The sequence below is a fragment of the Neofelis nebulosa genome, chromosome 8 (assembly GCF_028018385.1).
Source record: "Neofelis nebulosa isolate mNeoNeb1 chromosome 8, mNeoNeb1.pri, whole genome shotgun sequence".
In the NCBI taxonomy this organism is placed as follows: Eukaryota; Metazoa; Chordata; class Mammalia; order Carnivora; family Felidae; genus Neofelis; species Neofelis nebulosa.
The window spans coordinates 104,546,756-104,563,851 of record NC_080789.1 but is presented as its reverse complement, the minus strand read 5'-3'; the positions used below and the strand labels follow the sequence as shown (position 1 = coordinate 104,563,851).

General features: G+C 49.4%; 1 protein-coding gene across 5 annotated transcripts in view; it reads right to left on the bottom strand.

Moving 5' to 3' along the window:
- The window catches only part of TSPAN11 (tetraspanin 11), a 71,767-nt gene that overhangs the window by 39,750 nt on the left and 14,921 nt on the right, over positions 1–17,096 (bottom strand). For all 5 annotated transcript variants that reach the window (XR_009265960.1, XM_058744010.1, XM_058744011.1 and 2 more), the window contains exon 2: positions 3,086–3,180. Coding sequence is in view for 4 of the 5 variants with exons in the window: in XM_058744010.1 (XP_058599993.1) it covers positions 3,086–3,169 (84 nt within the window). In the remaining variant the exon portion in view is untranslated. The remainder of the gene's footprint in view (positions 1–3,085; positions 3,181–17,096) is intronic.

Here is a 17,096-nt window from a genome sequence, read left to right as displayed (position 1 = left end):
GCCTTCGGTCCCTGCCAGCTACTGCCCTCTCTCTTCTCCTGGTGCCCAGCAGGTGGTGTCTACACAGAGTGCCCACTTCCTCATTGCCCCTCACCTCCTGCCACTACTCTCCTCAGAGTACTCTCACCACAGCCACCAGTAAACTCTGTGTGGTCAAACCTGATGGCCACTTTCTGGGCCTTAAAATACTTGATGTGTCTTCTCCCTTTAGCACAGCCCAGCCCTCCCAATCTCCAGCTTCTGTCTCTCCCAGTTTTCCTCCCACGGCTCTGACAGCCTCTCCTCCGCCTTCCCTGGGGAACCACGGGTATCTCCTTGCCTGGGGCTCTCCATGAGTCCCACATCTCAGAAGCTCCTTCAGTCAGGGCAAACAGGGGCCATTGTTGAACCCAGACCCACTCCTGACCATTGGGACGTTTTACATCTCATTCTTGCCTCTCTTCTCAGTCTCCATGCTATCTTTGGGGGTTCTCACCTGTTTCTGTGGCTGTAGCCACCAGCTGGGTGGGAATGATCCAGACCCATAAGCCAACTTCCCATGGAGCATCTCTCCTCAGATGTTTCCTGGCAACTCAGACTCACCGTGCCTACAACTGACCTCGCCATCTGATGCCCAGTAGCTTGTCTTTCTAGTCTACTGCTGAGGTGAAGAGCTTTACCATCTACTCAAGGGTTACATTTTAATCCCCCTCAGCCAGCTAATGACCTAACTTTGCCTCCCAAGTCCCTTGACTCTCTCCAAATATTTGATCCCCACTGTCACCCCCATACTGTAGGTCACCACCATCTCCTGTCCTGATCAGGGCCAAGTCTAGGGGGAGTGTCAACAGTGGTCATCCCTGGATGAGAAGTATTATGGGTTGAATTGTGTCCCCCCACCAAAAGGTTTGTTGAAGTCCTAACCCCAGCACCTATGAATGGGAAGAACAGTATGGGATGGCAGAGGCAGAGACCGGAATCAGGACATTGCAAGCCTAAGAATGCCAAAAATTGCAGGTCACCACCCGAATTTTGGAAGAGTCAAGGCAAGATTCTACCCAGCCTCTAAGAACAAGCGTGGCCCTGATGACACCTTGATTTTGGACTTCCAGCCTCCAGAGCTGTGAGAGAATAAAGTTCTGTTGTTTGAAACTACTCAGTTCATGATGCCTTGTTACAGCATCTCTAGGGACCTAATGGTGTGAGCTATGGGCAATCTTTATTTTCTTATTTATACTTTTCAGTATTTTAGGGATTATCGGTTGTGGAGACATAGACCTTTATGCTCAGGAAAAACATTCTTAAAAGAAAAAAAAACCCCTCACTCAGCAAGAATCCCAAGCACTCTATCGGATTTATCTCTGAGAATCAAAACTATCTACACCCACACAGCTTACTGATCACATCAGCGTGGCTTTATTATTCCACTGTCTTCCTCAATACAGCTTCACTATTCCAGGAATAGTGCTTTCTTGCTCAGGAAGATAAAAGTTGCAAGTAAAAAAAGTTCATTGTTCATTTAAGGAACTTTGCAGAAAACATTTAAACAAACATCAAATTGTTCGACTTTTTAACAGATAGCATCAAATGACTGTCTACTCTCCAAGGCTCTCCAACTTGCTGTGCCCAACAATCCTAAATTACTATGTGTCACGATCCTGCAGTGTCTTAATGCACTGCCCCACTTTAGGCAGTTTCATTAGTCTTAATGGAAGACCCTGAAAACATAGATATAACCTATCTTTGCCTTTGTCTTTCTGAGATGTTTCTAAGACTCTGTCAAGGGAGAGCATCGCTTCCTGGGGTAATAAGGAAACTCAGCTCTGTTTTATCAGCAGGTTGATCTGGTGGTATTTTCAGGCTTTCTGCATCTAACATACCCAAAATATTGCATATCGAATGCCCTCTATGTGCAGAGACTGAGCTAAGCACTTAACATATAGTTTTAGAGCATCTGCTAAGTGAACTGTTAAAAGATAAACTGAGGCATATTAAACATTTTAAAAGTTTCTTTGAGCAGAAGTTGCTTCCAACCGGGCAGCATCCAATCTAACAGACAGGAAGGAGCTCTGAGGACCTGCACCAAAGAAAAGACTTTTATACCCAGAAGGGAGCAGGAACAAGGATGTTATATTGGGCAAAAAAGCAGGCTGGCTATTGCAAGGTTACTTTCCCTCAGGGGAAGGCAGGGATCTATCAGGCAGACTACGTAACTAGTGCTCATCAGGCGATTCCCGATTGACTAGTTTAGGATGCCATTTCTGGGAGAGCTGAGACCGTAATTGACCATAATTAAGTCTCGGTTTGGTGACATGATGGCTTGGTGTAAGTACCTCCATTTGGGGCCTGTTGTCTTGTTTTTAACAACTCCCAAGCGGCTGGAAACGATTCCCCGTTTTGTAGCTGGGGAAAGAGACTCGCTGATGTTAAGTGGCTTGCCGGAGGCCACACCATCAGTAAGCAGCAGAGCCGAGCAAAGCCTGCTTAGCCTCTTAAGCACCCTTCTGCCTCTCCAGATTTCGTGAGATTGTGATACAAAGTACACATATTCCAGTGTCTGGCTACTTGGGGGAACTGATGGTCTTCTGCTCCCAATTACTCCAATAATTGCCTCAAGTGGACAGAACCCGCTCCTCCTGAAAGACCTCCACGGGCCGGCTTCCTGACACGAGTCACTATAGAGGCCATTGCCGTCACACCGGCCTCAGGCCTGGAGAAAGTTAACCAGGAGAGGCAAATGGGCTTCAGTGGAAAACAAGCAATTGTTTCAGGCACGCACATTTCCCACAAAGCCCTGGTGCAACAAGTTAGCTGTGGAGGAAGAGCCGGACCCTTTGTGCAGTGGGCTGGAGCACAACACTCCATGTTGTTCTCATGCATCCTCCATTCAGATGCCACGTGGTAGGACTCCACGCCAACCTGCAGACCAGATTCTTTTCTTCCCCCTCAGCAGCAAATGTACATGTTTGCTTTCAAGTAGGCAGAATTTGCCCATGGGTGGTCTTTGATTTGGAAGAAACCAACCAGAGTGGTGACTCACAACAAAAACAAAGGTGGCTTGACTCACTCCGCTGGGGAAGGGGACGTGTGTGCAAAATTCACTTACCCAGAAGAAGAAGTTAAAGACAAAGAGTAAATACTTCAGGTAGACGAGCAGCCAGTCGTCCTGCTCGGCCTTGTAATGGGCCATGGTTGCTGGGCCTGCAAAGAAGACACATGTGTTGGGGGGGGTGGCAGACCATGGGGAGCCACTGTCCTCCTCCCAGAGCCAGGACTCCTTACTAGCCCATTTGGCCAGGTGGGTCTGAGGCTGTGGCTATGTAACCTGGAGGAAAGATCAGGGAAATCCAAAGGCTATTGGATGCACAATACAGGTGCACTGAGAAGAATTTTCTAGACCCCTTGGATCTTGGTTTTGCCCTTTTGACCTAAGTCTAACCTACAGGTCTTCCTACAGACTTTGCACTGACCTTGCTGTGTGTTCTGATTCTCTTCTCCTGTCTCATCAGGGTTGCAGGACACAAATTTACCTGTCCTACACATACACATACTCACGCACACTTGGCGTGTGTGCTTGGCCCCGGAGTCTGGCACTCTGCATTACTTGAGCGGGATCTTTTTGTGTGTAGGTGAGGCATGAGCCCCAAATCAGACAGTCCAGGCTGGAGAGAACATCAGCCTCACCCAGTGCACCCTACCTGTCCCCTGCACCTTGACTTTCCCCATGAGGAAGCAGGTCAGCAGGCCTTGTTGTTTGGCAGGCAGACAAGAGCTCTGGAGTCTGACTCCCCGGGTCCAAACCCAGGTCTGTCACAAGATACGTGAAACTCTGGGTGAGTCATTCAACTGCTCATTCCTCAGCGTCCTCATCTGTACCAGAGATAATAACGATACCCTATGCTGCAGGCTTGTTTGGAAGATAAAATGTGATCATCTATGTGAGGTGTTTAGCATAGTCCTTGGTACACAGTAAGTGCTCCATAAATGCTAGCTATTATTATTATATGCAGCACGGATTAGAACCCAGGACTCCAGCCCCCAAATTCCTAGCTGTTGCCCTGGAACCACGCTCCCTCTGCTTGTCCTATTGCCCACTGAGGGGCTCTCTGGAAACCATGACGTCAGTGGGGTGACACGTACAGGAGTTTCACTGTGCCTGGTAACCCCATTTGTTTCCCAGTAAGTCTGAACAACAGCCTCTGTAGCTTCCTCTTCCCCTCAGCTCCATTTCCCCCCGGCACCCGCCCATGCTCTACCACGCACAGAGCAGTTGTTCTTTAAGAAACCGGGCCCTTGAGGGGACCTTTCTTATTCTAGAGCTATAAGCAATGGGGCCCTGGTTTTGCTCATTTCCATTCTCTTTCTCCCTCATTCTCCATCTCCAGTCAGGCCCTCCCTGCTACCACCCTGCTCCTCTTCCTGGCCGGTGCTGGGCTGAGCCCACACTGTTCTTCCTAAGCTACCACTCTGCCTTTTATTTCAAGCCCATGGGCTCCTAGACAGAGAGAGGAAGAAAGAAAAGAAAAGGTGGCTGTCTTATTTGGGATTTCTATTTGCAGAACTTGAAGAAGGTAATTTAAGACTTTTAGTCTTCTGGTTAAAAAAGGACAAAACCCATTTTTCTCCGATTTTGTCTCAGAGGCAGTGTGGTGGACAAAAATACAGAAGGAGAAAAAAAGGAAGCCTACAAAAAAAAAAGGGTGAAAAATGGTGATAGATGGGGTCAGCTGGGCGACTGGAACAGGAGCTATTACACGGCCGTTGTGCAGGTGGCCCTGACAAAAGAGCCTCTGGGCCACTGTGGGCCATTAGTAAATGGACGGCTTGTTTGGGCCCTGGGCTCTCCTGTCTGCATCTCTCCTCCCAACCAGGGCCCTCAGAGCCAGGCTATAGACCCTTCTCTAGACCTGTATACCAAGTGTCAGGACCCGCAAACGAAGGGGCTAGCACCCTCTAAAGGAAAACTGTATTTTTAAAAAAGGAGTTGAGGCAGAAGACAGGATTTAACAAAAAGAAACACATTTCTAACGGTAAAATTTCAGCCATTAGTGGTAGAGAAGATAGAACTGAATACATCAGGGTCAGGGGAAAAAAAAACCTCTGGGCTCATTAATTCAACCTTCTGCAGAGGGAATGAGGAAATTAACATTCGCTAAAGTGACAAGGCTAATTGGTGGTAGCAGTTTCCTATCCCCTCCTGTTCAGGGTTCTTCCTCCACCACAGGTTCCTTTCCCCTCCTGTTCAGCTTTCTTTCTCCACCACATCCCCACTGTATGTAGGGCCCTGTGCTGGGGGTGGCAGAGGCCCCAAAGAACCGGCTTCCTAGCTTAGAGCCAGATGCTTGGATTTGAAAGCTAAACTTGTCATTTATTGGCTGTTTGACCTTGGGTAAGTTACTTAGCGTCTCTGAGCCGCTAACATTTATTGAGCATTTATTATGTGCCAGGCACAGAACTAAGTGCTTTATACGTGTTATCTTGTTCCATCTTTCCAACAGCCCTAGGAAGAAGGGTAATTCCTGTTTTTAAAAGGTAAGGAAACAGAGGCTCACATAGGTTAAATAACCTATCCAAAGTCACACAGCAAGTAAGTGGCAAAGCCAGGAGAGGGTGAGGGGCATCTGACTCAGCCCAAGCTCTTACCCACTGTGCAGTGCTCTTGGGACTCAGGCTGTCAAGGGGTGGGACAAAGGGACAGAGATGGCTGGTTTCCTTAATACTTGTTCTCCCCTTCTGCCTTCGGACCAGAATCCCTCAGTTTCAGTGAGCACTGGCCACCTGGAGGAGACATTTCCCAGCATTCCTTCCTGCTAGGTGCAGCCAGGATTGACTGCTGGCAAAAGGCATGGAAGCAGAAGTGGTGTACTAGACTTCTTAGAGGTATCATTTTCGGGGTGTATGCTTCACGTGCATTTGAAAAAAAAAGTAGGGTGCAGAACTGTGTGTGTGTTAGTTAGGCCAAATCTGCTAACAGCACTTTTCACATCTATAGCTTTACTGTATTTGTGTCTGTTGGTTCTCTGATCTGTTGAAAAGGTATACTACAGACCCCCGCCATGACCATGAATTTGTCTATTCTTCGGTTCTGTCCATTTTTGCTGCGTCTATTTTGCAATTGTTTTATGGAGTGCATACAGACTTGGAGTTGTGATATCATCCTGGTAGATCGATCCCTTTGTCATTAATGAATGTCAGTCTTTATCTCTAATGATCAGAAATATTCTTAAAGTGAGGAGGGGGCATGTCTCCCTTCAGTCTTTCCTTCTTCCTGTTGGTTGGAATCCTGATGGGCTGACTACAGCTCTTGTAGCCATTTCGAGCTATGAGTTGAAAAGAGCGATCAGTTTTAAAAAGCCTGGGTCTCAGACACTTTTAGAGCTGTATTACCTTTCTCAGGGAAACAAGCACACACACACACGTTTCCCTCCTTATCGATGCAAAAATGCTCCTTTATCCTAGGCATTCTTCTAACTACTTCCCTAGAAGCTGCTTCCCTTCTCATTTGAAAATATCTACCTGAGTCTCCATTTCCTCCCCTCCCCTGGATCCCTAAGCCACCCTCATCCTGCACTGATGCCGCTCTGGCAGAGGTGAATCCTCTCCCAGCACACGGCACTGTGGCCCAGCCCCTCCCCCTGGCTTCTGGGACCCTCACTCCTCTGTTCGCCAATCCTTCCCCTTGCATGTCAGAAGAAGCATGGCTTCTTCTTCCTCCTCCTCCTCCCTGGGCTCATTCCCCTGCTGCCTCTTAATTGTACTCACTACCTGCCCGTAGGTATCTGTCCCCTGCCCACCATCCCTGCTGCCACTGGTCTGGTTGAGACCTCACCATCTCCTTCTTGGACTTCAGCACTAACTTCTTAAATGTCTCTGGGCGTCTCATCAGCCCCAGCCCCTCGGCCCCTGCCAAGGGACTCTTTCTGAAATGCAAGCCTCATGAAGGATGGCCTCACGGAACACTCTCCTGTGGTTCTGCATCAGCTTCAGGACATTGATTGCCCTTAACTTGACTGCCTAGTGGCCCGGGACAGGTGGATAGGGAGGGTGAGGCAACTACCCTCCTAGGAGTGTGGATACTCCCAGCCCACCTGCCAGGTGGTTCTGGATGGGATTCCTGGCAGACAGACAGCTGCCCTGATGGACACCCCTCTCCAGGACCTTGTTTTCCTCAGTCTCCCCTGTGGTTAGCGAGTAACACGTGGGGACAGTGGCTGGGGGGTGGGGGTAGGAAAGGCCTCTCCTCCAGAGAGGAGAAAAGCAAACACGTGCCATCTGACCTGCCAGGATGGAGGAAGCAGGGCTTCAGAGCCTCCAAGACCATGTTCACAGAACTCCGAGGGGCATCTGAGGATTTGTGGGAAATAGCTTACCTTCCTAAGTGGGTTTTATTTCTGTCTAGAGGATGGGGAATTGGACTTTGTGAACCAATGGCAGGAGGTTTCCCTCAGGGGCCAGAGGCAGAGAGTGGGGGCAGGCAAGGCAGAGATACCTTCCCCCCCAGAGGTGGTAGTCACTGTTGGTCATGGGGTCCTGGACTAGCCTGAGTAAAAAGAAGAGGTGACCGTACCTCCTGGAGCCCTGCTCCAGCCAAGCTGATCTCTTCTCTGGCCTCTTACAAGACCTGCTGCCCCTCCCTCCAGCCTTGGCCCCACTGTGCCCTGAATCTGGAGTCCTGGCTCCTTGCTGCCCTCCCACAAGCTCCAAGCTCAGCGGGGTCCCCCCTCCCTGAAGATGGCCATCTCTACCTTCCCTCCTGAGACCAGTGCCCAGTGATGGCAGCAACTAGTTTGAGTCTTTTTCAGTGCCTTTTTTTTTTTTTTAATGTTTTCCTACTTATTTTTAAGAGACAGAGCACAAGCAGGGGAGGGGCAGAGAGAGAGGGAGACCCAGAAACTGAAGCACGCTGCAGGCTCCGAGCTGTCAGCACAGAGCCCAACACAGGGCTCAAACTCATGAACCTTGAGATCATGACCTGAGCTAAAGTCAGATGCTCGACAGACTGAGCCACCCAGATGCCCCTTTTCAGTGCCTTCTTAATCTTCTAACAAGCTGACTGGTTGGGCCCTGGTGTGTCGGCTGAACCTGCTGAGACCGGGCAGCTGAGCCACCCACGGAGGCAGGACACTTCTCCTGCCTCTGCCCCTTCCTTGCTGCCTGCACTTTGGCAGGTTGCATCCCCTCTTGGCTGTATGTTTTCCTACCCATAAGGCAGGCAAGTGTCAGGAAGCCACAAGGCAGGCAAGTAGGTAGCTAATGATCTAATGTGCCCATGACTGAGGGAGGGATTTTTCAGAATATTGGACTTTCAGTGCTAAACCTGGACCACCCCCAGCAAGTCAGGATGTCAGGTCACCCTACTCCCAGATGCTGTTGCTGGTCTGAGGGCCACTTTGGATCAGTGTTCTTTAAAGCCCCTACGAGTTCTGGACGTCCATACCCCTGCACTAAGACCATCCTTTGCATCTGAATAGACATAGCTGAGTGGGTACGGGTGGAGCGCGGGGTGGGCACACCCTCTCACACAAAATCCACATTTAGGACGTGTTCCCGTTGAGATGTCAGAGACTTCCCAGACAGCCTGCTAATGCAGCTTCAGGGTGCCTGTCCCTCCAGGCCCAGGCTCTGAGTACGGAACAAAGCTGGCATTCAAGGGCAGCCAGAGGCCTGGGGGCTGCTAATAGCACAGTCAGGACCCACACCACAGGATTCTCAGAAAAGCAACCGCAAATGCCTTGATGGTGAAGTGACAGATTTGGGGGACTTTCATCAGGCCGGATGTGTAACGTCCCGGGCCATGAGAACTGGGGATTATTATCTCTTCTACTGCCAGCCCCCCAAGTGAATGAGTCTCAAAGTGCAGAGAGGATGAGAGATATGTACAAAGAGCCCAGTGGGCTGGCCAGATGTGTGGGAACTCACGCCGTGCAGGGCAAGGCTCAGCCAGGGTGAGCACCAGAGTGGGGGGCAGAATGGATCCCCTGGGTGGTGGGTGAGGGAAGAGCTGAGTCCTTTAATGGTGAGGGGAGGCAGGAGGTGTGGAGTGCTTGGGGGCAGACTGTACAAATCCCAGGTAAGTACGGAGGCACTGTTGGTCCCTGGGCCAGCTGCATCCTTCAATCATTCAACAAACGTGCACTGAGTCCCCACTATGTGCCAAGAGCTGTACTCAGAATCACTGGAGTTAGTCCAGGGGTGGGGCACAGGCATGTAGATCACCTCTACACCCTGAGGGTGGCACAGAGGAAGTGGCAGTAATTCTGCCACAATGGGATGGGCAGGTGAGAGAGGCATTTAATCTGGTCTTTGAGGACCAGTAGAGTCCCTGCAGGCAGAACAGGAAGGAAGGCTGCTCAGGCAGAGAGGATGCTGTGAGCAGAGGCCTGGAGGTATGGCTGGGCACCATGGCTGCAGAAAGGCCAGCAAATCAGGTTAGGGGCCTGGGGACAATCTTGCTGGCCACACTTAGTTGTGACTTTTCCCATTTCCCTATACTCTTTACTCCTGGGATGTCAGGGGCCTCTTCTCTGCTCCCATTCAAAAAAGCTCATGTTTGGGGGTGCCTTGACTCTTCATTTCCTAAGGGGTGAGCACCTCATATCTGAGGTCAGGGAGGGGGCTCCCGGGGAGCTTAGTGATTCTAAAATAAAAACAAAACCAGTGTGTGTTTGCTATGGAAAAACCAGACCCCACCCCACCCCTACCCCTTCCTCTAAGTAAGTGCCAGTTTCCACTTCTGGGTTCTTGGCCAACGAGTGACCATGCCTGCATGATGGGCAAAAGCAGTTGGAAAGGAAAAAAAAACAATCTAAGTGGTTGAATTTATAACTTAATGTGGGCTCCTAATAAAGCTGGTTGCAGCCCTGCATAGCGTGATTCCTTCCCCTGCATAGACAGCTTTGTCCTTCTTTGTCTTTTCCTTCTCTTCTTGTAATTTCCACTTGCCTGACCCATTCCTGGTGGGTGGAAAGTCCCTCTGAAGCAGTCAGGAAAGTGGGATTTTCTCCGACCTTCCAAATGGGTCAGCTGAAAAGTGCCAAAAGGATCCCTGGGGCGGGGATGGGGAAGGAACTAGTGGTGGGGGTGATCACACTGTGGCCAAAGTCACAGTGCAGATGAGTGGCAGGGCACGGACCTGGTCTCCTATCTCCATGGCCACCAACAAATTTTGATTGGCTGATATAATAATAATAATAATAATAATAATAATAATAATAATAAATTTCCTAAATGCTAACCACATGCTAGACAACTGAGCTAAGTGCTATATGTGCAGTAATTTACTACTTAAAACTATCCCATAATGGTGTGACTATCCCTCTTCCAGAAGAGGAAGGCACAGAACTGGGAAGTGGAGAGACATGGGCAGAGTGGGTGCAGATGTTTTACTTTTATCTGGGCGGTTCCAGTTCTGGCTTCTGGTTAAGTTCTCTCAGCTTGGTGGCCTCTGGTGGAAGCTAAAAATGAGGGAAGCTTCCAGGGGCCAAGACCCCAGGCAGGGGCCGCAGGAGGAGGTGGTGGGGCCAGTGTTCCTGGGTCGGGAGAAGCAGCTGTCACTATCAAGATACCAAACTGCTTAGGGGAACCCTCCAGGGGGGCCCACCTTCTTCTCCCTGGTCCTCCGTCTCCTCAACTTTGAGGCTGGGGATCCAGCAGCTGCTAGTGCTACCGTGAGGCATGGGCTGGCCTGGGGCCTCTGGGCTACTGCTGGTGATTCATTTACATCACTGTATTTGTTGTGTGCAGGTAAATGAATGTGGGCAACTTTTCCGGACCAAACTTAAGGTTTGATTGCTAACTATAGTGCCATGTGGATGGTGCTGTAGGAGGAACCTGAATTAAAATCCGAGCACCAAGAAGTCTTAGTCTTTATGCTCTGAGAGATACGTTTTCCTAAGTACATGGGTTATTTTTTACTTCACTTGAAAGTGCCAACATGCATTACATGGATCAGACAGGGCTCCACTCATAACCTGAGGCAAACGGTTTGGCTTTTTCCTTGTTCTCCACGTTTATACATAAATGGAGTTTTTGGACTCTGTGTGTAGATGGGTGTCATCCTATGCTATGTGTTTCCTGCGTCTTTTTGTAAACTGCAGCCTGACCCATGAAATGAGGACCTCCTTAGTGCTTCTGAGAAGAGTCAATGAGCAAATAAAAATAGTACTTGTCAGCAGTTTAGAAGACTGGGTGTGAATACCAGCTGTCACCTACAGCAGTGTGACTCTGGGCCTCAGCTTCCTCCTCTGTAAAATGGACCTGATGCTAGTCCAGCTTTGTCTCTCTTGCAGGGTGGCTGTGAGGATCCAACAGGATGGTGAATTCACAAGAACTGTGTGCACTGTAATCTTACAGCCTCAGTGCCACACAAGAGCAAAGGAATTATTACAACCAACTCCCTGAGAGCTTCTCAATGAAGGACAATGTATGGGTAACCCTATAGAATATATCAGCCAGAGACCAGGTGTCTGATAGCCGGAGACAGAGTTTCACAGTTTCTGTACCTAAACCCATCCACCTGCTAGTAGACTCTACGTAGACGACTGTGACAGGAGACCCTGTTCCCAGGTGACATGAGGAATCCACTACAGAAAAGTCAGGACCTAACTTTAACAGAGTAGATTGGTTCTGACAGGAAAGGCACTTTAAAAGAAGGGGGATACAAATATTAATACGATTTAACTAAGGTTAATGTTAAGATAAGCCTCAAAATCATGAGAACCTACCAAATAACCAGTGATGGAAGGAGACAGGGTAAGAATGATAGAGAATTACGTTCTCTGTAGAAGTATAGAGGAATCAATTTGGGATTATACATTGGAAGGCTATGGATAGTTGTAGGGGACCTTTTCCAAAGGTGATCCTGGAAACAGCCCGTTGACACCAGATCAGTTCCCTGGGTTTCCACTTGCCAAGGTTAAGTCTGAACTTATGAAAATATATTGAGATATTATTTTTCCTCATCTTCTTTTATCATTCACCAACATCTTACTTTCTAAGCTCTGTTTTACCCAACATGTCCCGAAAATGCAATTTTTATATAAGCTCCTGATGGATGGGTTTGCTGAAGGTCAATGCTCCTACATTGACCACCTGAAATTTTCGGTTTGAAAGTATGACAAAAATCACTTTAGTTAGAGAAGCCTTTCTTAGAAGGCAGATATAGTTAAATGTTATTCCTTATTTGTATTTTAGTGAATTTGTTGTATCGATGATTTCCTATTTTTCTAAACTTAAAATGGAAGTTTAACAAATATAAAGTGCAGAGATCTTAGTTGTACAGACTTTTGATCTTTTTCAAGGTGCATACATACATTGAAGGCTATGTATTTCCCACTGAGTACTGCTTTGGCTGCTTTCTGCACATTTACACATGCGGTAATTTCACTATTTTTAAAAAAAATATTTATTTATTTTGAGAGAGAGAGAGAGCACGAGACAGGGAGAGGCAGAAAGAGAGGGAGAGAGAGAATTCCAAGCAGTCTCTGTGCCATCAGTGCAGAGCCCGATGCGGGGCTCAAACTCACCAACTGAGATCATGACCTGAGCTGAAATCAAGATCGGATGCTTAGTGGACTGAACGACTCAGGCACCCTGGTATTTTCATTACTCTCTCCAGGGCTTTCTTTCTTTCTTTCTAAATTATTTATTGATTTTATTTTTAGGGAGGACAGAGGGAGAGTGCACACATGAACAGGAGAGGGGCAGGGGGGAGGGGGAGGGAGGGAGGGAGAGAGAGAGAGAGAGAGAGAGAGAGAGAGAGAGAGAGAGAGAGAGAAAGAAATATCCCAAGCAGGCTCCATGCTCAGTGTGGAGCCTGACCCGGGTCTTGATTCCACGACCCTAGGATCATGACCTGAGCCAAAATCAATCGTTGGCCGCTAAAATGACTAAGCCACCCAGGTGCCCCCTCTACATCATCCCCTCTTTCCCCTAGTCTTTCAGCTCCAGCCTCAGGTGAGGAATACAGACCTATGCCCAGAGTATGCCACGGTAGAAAATCACCCAAACAAGGCTCAGAGACAGGCCAGCCCCTGCTGATGGGAAACACCTGGCACGTAGTCAGGCACTTCCTTGTGGAGTCCGACCTCACCAGAAACGGCAGCAGGACGGGCAGCTTCGATAGGTTTTGAAGGCAAGCGTGCAGTTAGCCCCTTCTCCAAACAGCACACAGTCTTTTCCTTGCCTTTGCTCCAGCCCTTAAAGATGGCCATCCAGCAGAGGCTGGGAGAGCCTGGGGCCCCGAGGCCCACCCCAGCAGGACCTCGTGCAAGCATGGCTTCCTTCCTTCCTTCCCCCAGTACAATGCTCCGTGGCAGGGCGGCTGAACTGTTAGAGCATGCAAGCACCTAAAAGGAGCTCATTACATAAACAAATACCTGATCCCAGGGAGGCAAGTCATTCTGCCTGTGTTTCAGGGCCTTGAGAAGCCACCTCTGGCCCCAGCATCTCCTAGAGTCCTGGCCAGCAGTCAGAAGCCCCACCCCTCCGGCAGTGTCAGCCCCTCATCTGGGCCAGGTTGCTCATTTAACTGTCTCAGGTGTACCTACTTTATAACTGAAGATGCTGAGCCTCTTCTGGCAGACCCAGGGACTCATCACTGGTGTTGCTGGTCTGGGCTTTCATCAGGCTTTGAGGAAAGAAAAAAAAAATCGCCTCCACCCAGAGTCAATTTCTCCGTCCAAGCTTTGGTACGTGGAGCACTGAGACACCTCCTGAGAAGCCTCTCATAGCAAGATGGATGTTCAGAGGTGGCCCACTCAGAGTAACCTCAGGATCTACAGGGTAAAGAGCAAGGGCAGGAGGAAGACCCCAGAGCCCAGAGTGTTGGGGTTCAGGGGGGTGACAACAACAGGGCAGCCACATCACTCAACTCCAGGGGGAGGTGTACACATCAGAGGCCGGTGAGCAGCTGCCCCTGGAGTTGTGCACTGCACGGCACGGTCTAGGCGGGTGCATGCACTGCCTTGGCAAGCTCATTTCTTCCTTCTCTGTCTCATTCCTTGCCAAGACTTGGTGCCTCGGGTGAAATCTTTTACTGGAAGTTTACAAATAGGGACTGGGTAGCACAATATATAGTGGGTGAGCAAATAAGATAGGCGTGTGTCTAAGGGGTGGGCTGCCCAAACCCACTGGGGGTGGGCAGACATTTGGGGGCTGGTACAACTGACAACCCCCCACCCCCATATACCTTTTTAAACATATAAGCCTTAACTTTGATCTGCAGGTAGATATCCCCCTCTCTTCTGGAGGATAGTGGATTAAAACTGATTGCAGATAAGCCAAGGCTGCTAGTGGTTTATCAAAAGTTGTTCTCTCCTCTTCCCATCATAATGGAGTTGCAGGTGGGTACAGGGACACCTAACTAGCAACCACATTTCGCAGACCTCTCAGCAGCTAGATCTGGCTGAGTACTAGTCCTTGACAACGGAATGTGAGTGGAAGTGCCACTTCCAGGCTTGCCCCTACACATCTCTACAATCTGTCCCCTGAGAGTGGGACCACAGATGTGCCCGAAATCTAGCTTCCACCACACAAGGACAGTACCCCAGAGCACTGCTTCTCTAACTTTCGGGCACATTAGAATCACCTGGAGGGCGTTCACAGTCACAGGTAGTTCGGCTCCAGCCCCAGAGATTCTGACCCAGTAGATCTGGGGTAGTGCCGGAGAATTTGCATTTCCAACAAATTTCTGGGGGATACTGATGCTGCTGGTCTGGGGACTGCCCTGGAGACCACACACTGCCCTTAGGGATGGTAGAGAAATAAGACAGCAGAACCTGGATCCACGTATGACTATGTGGAGCACAACAGCTTGTCTGCCCTGGACTGTTACAAGAAAGAAGAAGAAACTTTTTTGTCCTGTTGGGTCTCTAACTGAATCATATCTCCAAGAGTCAGAGTCTTCTCTGCACAATGTCCCACTCAAACAGAAGGCAAAAATAGGTCCTCTGTAGCTCCATCTGTAAGGGCAACAAGTTGGTCCTCACCTAGACCGGTGCACAGAGCCAGGATACAACCGCGGGTGGGAGGCTCTGAAGCCCAATCCGGTTGCCACGCACGCTACCTCCCAAGTCCTACGATAACGTGCATCCTGTCTCCTTCTCAAGTTATTGCCAGACCCTTCTTCTCCTGGCCACCAAGGCCTGAAGCTTCATTTCCCCGTCTGGTTGTTCTGCAGCCTACCACAGTCTGGCTGCCCCTACCACTCTACTCAACCCAAAGTCACTTCTTTTTTTTTTTTTTTTTAAGTTTTATTTATTTATTTTGAGAGAGGGAGGGAGGGAGAGAAAGAGAATCCCAAGCAGGCTCCACGCTGTCAGCACAGAGCCTAACATGGGGCTCGGACTCACAAACTGTGAGGTCATGACCTGAGCTGAAATCAGGAGTCAGACGCTCAACTGACTGAGCCACCCAGGTGCCCGGTGTCTCTTCAACCCCACTCACGCCCGGCTCCACCTACGTCTCACAAGCTGATGACTCTCAGGAGCCTGCTGAGGCTTAGGCTCACTCATGTGGCCACGAGTCCCTGACTGCTAGCCTGTCTAAAACTAAGCCAGGATGTCCCCCACAAACCCAGCCATCCTGCATCCCTAAGCATAATGACGTTCCCACCCTCCCGCCACCCAGTGCACTATCTTCAGGATTATGTCCCACTTCTCCCTCTTTTTCAGTGTCACCACCTCCCACCCCAACACATACTACTTCACCAAGCTGTCCCCCTTCTGCAGGCTCCTCCATCAACTCTTAGGAATCGATTCATTCTGATCTTCTCACTGTTACCACCCCACTGCAGGCCTACCCTTTGTCTACTGTTGCAGTGGTCAGGGTGCACATATCTGTGTTCCCTTCTGAGATTAATTAATCAGTCTATTCATTCACTGAACATTTGAGGCCTTGCTATGTGATGCAATGGGCCAGAGATCAAAGAGCTCACAGCTGGGGAGACAGCCGCATCCAACACTATGCATGGAGTTCAGAGAGAAAAAAGTCTGTCCAGGTGTGCAGAGGAGGAACTACTGGCAAGAGTTCAAGGACAAGTGGAAATTCAGCAAAGATGGTGACAAAGCAGCCATTTGCCAGGCTCAAGATTCTGGACTTCATTATGAAAGCAATGGGCACCACCGGACCCTCTGGTCCAGGGAATGACAGAATTAGAGTCACTACTTATGAGGTTAGAGTAAATAAACCCAAATGGTTTCACAGGTTATAAACCAGATCCTGGGGTTGGGGAACAAGCATTCCTTTAAATGAATTTTAAAATCCCCCATGGAGCCCAGGCATCTGAAGGGAGAACCAAGCCTGTGTCTGGTTGATTTGCGGTGGCTCTGTAAGGCCGCGGTGGAAAGGATGTCGTCTAAGACAGTCAAGGGTAGGCCAGGCCGGCTCCTTGTCAGTCCAAGGCAGCTGGGCCAGGCTACCTCACTGCACCCACCAGTGGACCAGGCTAGGGGAGCAGAGGAGCCGATGGTGAAGCAAAACCCTAAACCCAATAAGGAAAATCACTGCCTCTCTCCACAAAGACCACAGGGTTTTAATTTTGACACATTAGGTCTCAGAAACACCTTCAAAAATTAAAAATGCATTGCCTAATATGCATTGCACTGCTCCCTCTAAAAACCAGCTTCATAATAGTGAAGAATACAGTCTATAATTTTTCCCATACTCTGAGATGGATCTGTATTATAATTTCCCCAGTCTTTGTGAACGAATAGATGTAGGACTTCCACCCGGAAAGAGCTGCTCTTTTCATCACCCACGTGGAGACATGTTCTTGAGGCTCTGTCCTGGCAGGGGCTGTTTGGTCATCACCCCCTACGGGAAGGCTGACACTTGGCATGAGGGGGATTTGGCTGGGGAGAGTGTGTATTCCTGGAGCCCGGGGGGGACAGGCATGAAGGGCAGTCCTTTTTTCCCATGACTCCCAAATAAAGGGGGAACTGCCAAAGGGATGCTAGGAATGTCTGCTGATGGTATTTACGGAGGTGGGGGGATGGCAGACAGGCAGAAGCCCAGGTGTGTGGGGAGGGGGAGTTTAAGTCAGGATTTCCCTCACTACTTGCCAGCACCTTGGACAGCACCTGCATGTCTCGTGCCTCAGTTTCTTTATGATGAACTTG